At 36.2% G+C, this 9,019-nt stretch overlaps 1 protein-coding gene across 1 annotated transcript in view; it reads right to left on the bottom strand.

The window, feature by feature from the left end:
- LOC128376817 (equilibrative nucleoside transporter 2-like) overlaps window positions 1-3,789 on the bottom strand; it is a 12,070-nt gene extending 8,281 nt beyond the window's left edge. Inside the window, exons 1-5 of the mRNA XM_053336674.1 lie at window positions 3,737-3,789; window positions 2,979-3,037; window positions 1,788-1,869; window positions 1,546-1,697; window positions 466-605 (exon numbers count right to left, since the gene is read on the bottom strand). Of these exons, the coding sequence (XP_053192649.1) occupies window positions 466-605; window positions 1,546-1,697; window positions 1,788-1,869; window positions 2,979-3,016 (412 nt within the window). The 5' untranslated portion in view covers window positions 3,017-3,037; window positions 3,737-3,789. The remainder of the gene's footprint in view (window positions 1-465; window positions 606-1,545; window positions 1,698-1,787; window positions 1,870-2,978; window positions 3,038-3,736) is intronic.
- Window positions 3,790-9,019: the final 5,230 nt, after the last annotated feature.

Consider the following 9,019-nt stretch of genomic DNA (forward strand, 5'->3'; position numbering starts at 1 on the left):
ACAATTATATACAATTAAAAATATAGAAATTAAAAATAAGAATTAAAATACAATAAAAAAAGATAAATAAATAAATAAAAAAATTTTAAAAATGAAAATAAATACCATAAAATAGAATAAAGTATAGAAAATAAACAAAAAAATACATTAAATTTAAAAATAAGAAATAAATTACAATAAAATATAAAAAATGAATTACATAAAAACATTTAAATCTAAAATAAAATACTGAATTAAAATAAATAAAATAAAAAACAAAATAATGACTCAATAAAAACACCAGCGGTTAGAATAAAAATTAAAAAATTAATAAAAATATATAATAAGGAAAGAATAAACTGTAGAGTAAAGTGAGTGAAACCAGAAATGTGAGGAGGAGTATTAAAAGGAAATAAATAAACAGAATAGAAATAAATGAAGTTCAATTGAAAGTCAGATTTTAAGAAAAGGTAGGTGTAAACTCACTGTTGATGAACCAGATGGTTGCCATGGTGACGGAGAAGAAGGTGTCCGGCTCCATCTCGACTTGGACCAGAGCGGCGGTGAGGCAGAAGAGGAAGAAGATGGTGATGAGGCTGAAGGACACACGGAGGCGCTCTTTCACCCTAAAGAGAGAGAAGAAGAAGAAGAAGAAGAAGAAGAAGAAGAAGAAGAAGAAGAAGAAGAAGAAGAAGAAGAAGAAGAAGAAGAAGAAGAAGAAGGAGAAGGAGAAGAAGAAGAAGAAGAAGAAGAAGGAGAAGAAGAAGAAGAAGAAGAAGAAGGAGAAGAAGAAGAAGAAGAAGAAGAAGAAGAAGAAGACTTTCATTTTATTCTCCTAAAAGCTCTTTATTAAAATTAGCATAATAATAAATAACGATGTATTAAACTTCCTGTCATCCTTTCGGGTCAAATTAACCCCGTCTGTTTTCACTGTTCCTTCTTTCCTCCCTTCCTCCCTTCCTCCATCCACCTTTCTTCCTTCCTTCGTTCCTACCTTTCTCCCTCTTTTCCTTTCTCTCTCTCTCTCTCCCTCCTCCCTTCCTTCTTCTTCCCTTCCCTCCTTCTTTCCTTCCTCTCTTTCCTCTGTCCTTATTTCCTTCCTTCCTATTTTCCTTTCTCTCTCCCTCCCTCCTACCTTGCTTCCATCCTCCTTTCCTTTCTCTCTCCTTCCCTCCTACCTTCCTTCCTTCCTCCTTTCCTTTCCCTTTCCCTCCCTCCTACCTTCCTTCCTTCCTTTCCTCCCTCCTTCCCCCTTCCTTCCTTCTTCTTCCATTCTTTCCTTCCATCCTCCCTTCCTTATTCTTCCCTTCTTTCCTTCCTTCCCTTCCTTCTTCCTCCCTTCCTTCCTTCCTTCCTTGACTCGAGGACAACAGGAGGGTTAAAAGCTTATTAAAGTCACAGGTTAGAGTCCAGCAGGCTTTAAAGCTTCACCAGTGATAGAAACATTTGGACTGACTGAGACTCTACCACCATATTCTCTCTCTAAATTCATTGGGTCAGGGTCAGAGTTAGGAGTTAGGAGTTAGGAGTTATACTGTTGATGGAAAGTTAAAGTCATGAACTCACAGCTGATAGAGGAAAGAGTTGAGCAGAGTGAACATCAGCAGAGGCAGCTGGGAGAGTAGCGCCATCCAGCTGTCATAGTTGTAGTTCTTAGTGGTGACGCCCGATGTGCCGTTAGCGGTGACGTTGGGTAGCGTGAGGCGTCCGTTAAAATACTATAAACACAAAGAAAAGAATCAGTTATTAATCATCTGACACGTGACGCTCTCAGGTTATTAATGATGAGTTACTTTAAAAGATCGAACCTGAGAAGCCGTGATGAAGAAGTTCCAGGGCAGCAGAGTTCCCAACCCGAGGATGAAGATGATGATGCCGACAGCCTGACCCCTGAGGAAGAAAAAAAAAACATGATTTATTTAACTTTTACATAATATTCAGAGTCTAATTTGACCCATTTTTACATTTAAGAGCTGTAAAATCACCTTCTACCCATTTCTATTAGCCAGACTTTGCCTAATCTGACCCACAGTATATAAAAATGTAAATTAAATGCATCATTTTTTCACTTTTTGTGCAGCTGATACATGTTTTTATGAGTGCAAATGTATAAATTTGACTTGTGTTTATCAAACAAATTCAACATATTCTATAAAATGTTCTCCTGGACCATAAAATAGTAATTGTAAATGTCTTTTTTATCAATAAGATTAATCAAATTTGACCTGTTTTGACATTTAACAGCTTGAAAAATCACCCCAAATGTCTTTTATTCTGAAATTTGATTGACATTTCCTAAAGTGGCCCAAAATGCACAAAAATAAAAAATACTTAAAAATGTTATAGATGCTACTAATGTTTGTCCATTGAGGCTGTTCTGGGTCAGATTATCTCTGTATCTATGTCCATGTGTTTTAGTGAAATGAATAGTTAATAGTTTTAATAAGATAGTAGTTATGAGGATTTCTTTTTATGATGTAGCAGTGAAGACTGATGGCTCTAATGGTTCTACAATAAACCCCAAACTTCCACAAAGCTCTGCTCATTTTACCTTTACATAGAAAATAACATTTAACCACCAAAAAGAGACATACAAATGATTAAAATCAACCAACAGTTAGTTTGAGTTACAGCTGCCATCTAGTTACCATGGTAACGTAGAGATGGAGAGACTAAAGAGACTCAAAACTACCATAAAGAGACATTTCCATCATTATGTCTATGTTATATTTTCATGTCTGAGGTAAAATAGGACATGATAATGTGTGATAGGAGATGTTTAGTCTCTCTGCTCTCTGACACATGAATCAAGGTTTAATCACATTTATTGATCAGTCACATTATTGACTATTGATGCTTTCTAAACACATCTGAGGTTCAACATGTGGTATAAACACTTTTTATGAGTGGATTCTTACTAGGAGGATGTAGAATATGATCAGTATGTGAGGATTTAATATGACAATGTTATCAGTTTAATATAAAACATGAAGACTCACCGGTCAGCAGGTGGATTTTGCTTCTTCTCGTTCCACATCCTGTTTCTTCTGATGAGCCTCTGAACACACAGACAGTAACATCAGTGTCAACGCTGCTAATCTACGTTCATAATAATAATAATAATAACACTAAGTCCACATTATTCTCCACTGAATGAAATAACTACCAGTCACTATAGTTTCCATCAGCTGTACCAACCCCCCGAGCTTTTATTTTGTTTGATTAACATGAGGTTCCTTTAAACATGATTCAGAGTAATACAGAAGTTATGACTCACCTATAGTTTCGTCAGCAGCACGTGCACCATAACTGTATCTACCATATTTCCTGTCTACATCCTTTATGTGACATTATCTAACATATTAAACCCAGTTTGTGAACAAAAGTCAGCAACTTATTTTTATTTTATCAGAAGCTTTTATACTGAAAATCCTCCACACAGAGAACAAAGTGAAAGTAGGCGTACTAAGGACACGTTTCGTTTCAACATGTGCTCGAGTTTGACTTTTCTTTTAAAGGATATTAAACACCATACAGTGAGTAGTGAGAGAATAACAATATATCTGCTTACTGCTTTTAACTGTGAATACATTAACATCTAATGCCCGATGGTCAGTTTGAATCATTTACGCGCGATTTTTAACGAATTAAGGCGCCAAAAAGTCAAGATTATAGCGCGTAAAAAAATACTAAAGCAATCCACAGTAGCAGCAGTGACAGCAGGTCACAGTGATGGAAACAAGAGGATTTAACTCACCTGAGAGTGTGAGCAGGTTGGTCCCGGGGGGTCGGACAGGTGTTTGAGGACCGGAGCTGAGGGTCTGTCTGTCGGGTTGAATGAATGACTGAAGCGCTCTGAAGTGGGAGTGCCCACATCTCTTCACGTAATGTGGGAGGGTACAATGCGAAGGAAAACTTGTCATGTCAAACTACGCGGGTGAAATTTCATATATTTGGCGGTTCATGACATCAATAACAGAACTGAGCGGGTAAAACTGTATTTGATAAAAGAGAGGCTGCTTTATCTCTCTTTATCTGTGTGTCATAATTCATCTACAAGTCAGTTCAAAGTGTTTTCATTAAGATGCAGACCAAGACACAATGTAAAAGAAACATTATAATACAATCAAACAGTTATTTAACCCTTACAGAGAGCTCATGTATTCCTTTATAATTAGTCAATCAACCTGAAAGTTTGTTTTGTTTCCTGCTGTGTGTTCCTGAGCTGCTCACCTGCGCGGGTAAAACTGTATTTGATAAAGGAGAGGCTGCTTTATTTGTCTTTATCTGTGTGTCATAATTCATCTACAGGTCACAAGACATTAAGAAACATTATAATACAATCAAACAGGTATTTAACTCTTACAGAGAGCTCATGTATTCCTTCATCCATTTAGATATCTTACCATTTGTACATACATATTATAATCTCTTATTTACAACAGGTGAATATAAGCAAGGATGCAACAATAATGAATGGTAGGTGTCATTATAACCATTAAAGCCATTAATCAACACCTTCTATAAAGAAACATGATGATAATAAAGACATAAAGACATAAACTGATATTTAACCCTCAGTGATTAGACTGCTACTCATGTATTCCTTCAATTCCTAGTTTTTTGTTTTGTTTCTGTGTTCCTGAGCTGCTCACCTGTCCTGCCCCCCTGTGTGTCCTCTTATCAGCCAATCAGCTCCCTGCCTGCCTGCCCCCCCCTCCTCCTCCCACTTTTAGTCCTATCATCTGTCCCCTACAGTGACGGATACATGAAAGCAGAGGTCGACCCATTCATCGGGACGACTTTTGGATTTTTGGCTTCTTCTTTTTCTTTAATAATCAGCATCGGCTCATGTCGGCTCATATCGGAACATATGAAAAGAGTCTGAGTGGATTAAAATTTGTTGATTTAATATCATGTGTGATGTCTACTGTAACTCGCATGCAGTTTGACTCTTTTAATCGTTCAACTGAATGTAATCGCAACAAAAATCAGTATACATACAGTCCAAACGTCTCATGTTTATTTTAAGTCTCTTTTTCATTCATTTAAACACTGTTGGAAGCAACATATTCCCTTTTTTCATTAACATTACTTCTATAAAACCTCTAAGCATCACATGCACTACCTCATAATTCCACTAGATGGCCTCGCACACTGCAAACATCACCTCTGTAACATCTGGGAGTTAAAACACAACACAACATTACATCAGAGTGTCAGAGGCTGCAGATGTTTGTTTGTTTGTGCAAAAACAGACAATAGAAAACAATAAAAAGGGTAAATATGAACTCCACATAGCCTGAAACAGTCAGATCAGATGAAGGATTTATGACTCAGACAGGAAGTTTAACGCTGCTCTGCTGGTTCGTCCTGATCTGCGTGTTTGCACAACGTGTCACGCTGAGTTTTGCCTTTTTGTAATAATATTCAAATGTTTCTTCATTTCATTTAAATATCTAACTAAAGATAGCCGCTCTGGAGTTCAGCTCGTGTTGTAAGATGAAACAGTATGAGTCATGAGGCAGAGGATGTGGAGGTATTTGTGTCTTTGGTATCTTATTGATCTGAAATCAAAAGGTCACATTAAACACATTCAACCTCTTTGCTTTTACTTTTTTTCTTCTTTGTGCTGTGACTGTAAGACATGTCTGTAGTATTAAAACCAACATGCTGTAAAATCATGACATCAAAAAACTGATAGAAGATAATAGAAGAAATCAGTATATTACCATTCAATACCAATATTACTGTTGTGTTGTAAATAATGTAAATAATGTCACAATTATTATCATTATTATTATTTATTATATATTTCTACTGTTATTGTTATTGTATTTTGTACTTATTTATTGTTCTTTATTCTTTCTTATTGATGCTCTTCTACTTTTACTGTCCACTTGCTGCTGTAATAATGCAAATATCCCCATTTTGGGACTAATAAAGGAATTATATGGATTGGTGTTCCTAATATTTTGTCCACTCCATTTAACGTAGATGAAAGTGGACAAAATATTAGGAACACCAGTCAATATAATGCACCATAGTGTGTCACTGCCACTTAGTACGACCTCAGTAATAAACAAAAAGTAAAATTATCACTTTTTTGACAAAGTTAACAAACACTAAAAATATATAAATTTCATAAAAGTAGAATATAAAGCAGAGTTGTTGTATTGGATTGAATTAGATTGCACAGATGTTCCTAATAAAGTGATCAGTATCACTCAGTTACTTGTCGCAACTCTGCAATCAATCGCCTTTAAGAAACCCAAGTGATTCATTGTCTTTTATTTTGAAAGACTCACCGGAAGTAAGTGATGTGGCACGTGGTAGCTGAATAATCGGAAAACAAAAAGTACTTCCTACCTGATAAAACTCAAAATTCATTACTTGGAAAGTTGACGAATAATTTTGGTACAATTGTTGACGTCATGTCATTTACGCAGAAACGTGAAAAGTTGAGTTGATGGCCACAAACGTTTTGCCTATTCACGTTATCCACGTATATAGTGACCCAGATTTGTTAATAAAACAGGACTTATTGGCATTTTCACTGACAATAAGTTAAGTAACGCAATATGTTAGTGGTTTTAGGGAGTGTAATGGTGCTGCAACAAGTCTAGAACAAAATACAACACGTATATCTATATTGTCTCTTCATGAACGCACCGAAGTCGAAAAAGCCGATTTCACAACTCAGGAAAACCCACAAATCCAAACAGTACGTGAACACAGCACGTTACGTTTCCTAGGATGGCGACGTAAGACCCGCCTCTACTCTTCCTTATGATTGGCTTATCGTAACATTCTTAATCCAACACCAACCAATCCAACCAATGACGGCAGCCAGTCGTAGCCAATCAGAGGCAGAGTAGGGCGGGCTTTTCCGTCGCCATCCTAGGAATCTCTTTTTTGTGTTGTTTTTACACGAAAGTCTTGCTCAGGATGCTGAAAGCTGATTTCAGTGTAGAGAGGAAAGGAAACGCTGCTGTTACAGTTCTCGGTTTAGTCAGGCTTTTACCGGTAAAACGCGTAAAAACAACTAAAAACCCACGTTAAACCCTGTCGGTAACCGGAGAGGAAAGCAGCGTTTGGACATTGTGTAACTTTGGTAAGTAGATAAAAGATAAGTTTGCCCTCATTGTTACACTGAACTGTACTATGTAGCAACAATAGACTGAGTTATGCTGTAAAAGAAACGAGTTATAAAAAGAAATGGGCTGTTTTTATAAATGCATTACTCATCTGAATCATAAATGCTGACTATTGTAAAAGCGTTATATAAGATTACACAACACTTCCTCCACTTATTCAACTTTAAACACACATTTAGTTCAAAGCCTGTCTTAAAATCAACAGTCAGGAGCTTAAAATGAACATTAAAACCTGTTTTTCTTGCTGTAATTATTCCTCCTTTTCATACTGAACATTAGAAAATCCTTATAGTCCTCTTTCTGTGTTAAATAAAGTGTGTAAAAGTTTAATGTGACGCTAATATGAGTCAAATCTTCATCTCCTATGTTTCAACGTTACAGTGTTTTTAGTAGCAAAGTCTTTTTGTTACTATACTTCCACCACAGAGAAACAGGAAACACTAAGAGGAGAATCTGATGCTAAAATGTGTCAGATATCACTTGGTATAATAACTCACACTGATGAAGCTCAATACAAGCTGATTATCTACTTTATAATGATTTAGTCCTCCATCACTTTACATTGAAAGCACATTAGAAGGTTTTAATAGTGAGTATGAACAGGAGGAATGATTACAGAGAGGACTATACTGTTTTAAGACACACTTGATCAACTGAAACTTTTCTTTAACTTTAAACCAAGTCCCTAAAATCAACTTATTTACATCATGAAGACTTTTTTTTAATCATAAATGCTGAATAACTCATTTTTTCCCCTTTCCTTACACCACAAACAATCCCATTATACAAACTACTTAATGTAATCCTTATTACAATGAAAGCTACAACTTATCTGAGATGCTTTATTGTGAGTTTAAAGCTGATTTTAGCTCATTTGTGGTATTGTCTGCGTAGTTTCATGACCAATTAATCGATTATTAGTCTAATGTTTCATATTTAAATGTCCAAAAGCCAAATATATTCAGTTTATTGTCATTTAAGACAAAGAAAAGCAACAAATCCTCATATTTAGGAAGTCAAAACCTTAAAATACTTGCTTGAATAATTATTACTAGATCCCTTTTTGTTTGTTATAATGAGCCAATTAACTGTTTCAGCTCTAAATTCATGTTTTATTTTTGTCACTTTATATTAAAACCCTTTAATATTTGTACAGCACCTTTTTAAAGTGTGTTTAGTACTGAATTCATAGCTTATTTTACTTTATAAACCACCATAGAGACATGATAAATATGACTCCAGGGAGAGAGAGAGTGTGTGTGTGTGTGTGTGTGTATGTATGTGTGTGTGTGTGTGTGTGTGTGTGTGTGTGTGTGTGTGTGTGTGTTATATATTATCCTAAGCAGGGCTCCAGCAGCGGTGCCGGTTGACAGGCGGGTCTGTCCGGCTCCGAGTAGCCCAGCTGCCCTCCTTTTGTTCCGGACACACAAACTGATTAGCATGCACCATCCTGCTGCAGCATCTGTCCCTGCAGACGCTGCCTTTGTCCCCCCCCGCTTCAAACTTCAGATTTGTCCGTTTTCTTTTTGTTATCCAACTGTCCACTCGTATTAAAAAGCCTGTAAGATGGGTCAACCCTCTCTCTCTCTCTCTCTCTCTCTCTCTCTCTCTCTCTCTCTCTCTCTCTCTCTCTCTCTCTCTCTCTCTCTCTCTCTCTCTCTCCACACGCAAATGTTGACCTAAAACCTGGAGGAAGTTTAGTCTGGATGCTCACTGTTTAAACTGTGGAAATCATTATCAGTAATATTTAAGGATATAAGGATGTATTTAAATTTGGATAAATGTCACAATATAGCAAATATATGCAGGGTCACTTCAAATAAAATATAAAAACTGATGTTCAAGGTGATAAATTAGGCATTTTGAATCCTATTTAAAACCGT

This window comes from Scomber japonicus, chromosome 2, assembly GCF_027409825.1.
Source record: "Scomber japonicus isolate fScoJap1 chromosome 2, fScoJap1.pri, whole genome shotgun sequence".
Taxonomy (NCBI): domain Eukaryota; kingdom Metazoa; phylum Chordata; class Actinopteri; order Scombriformes; family Scombridae; genus Scomber; species Scomber japonicus.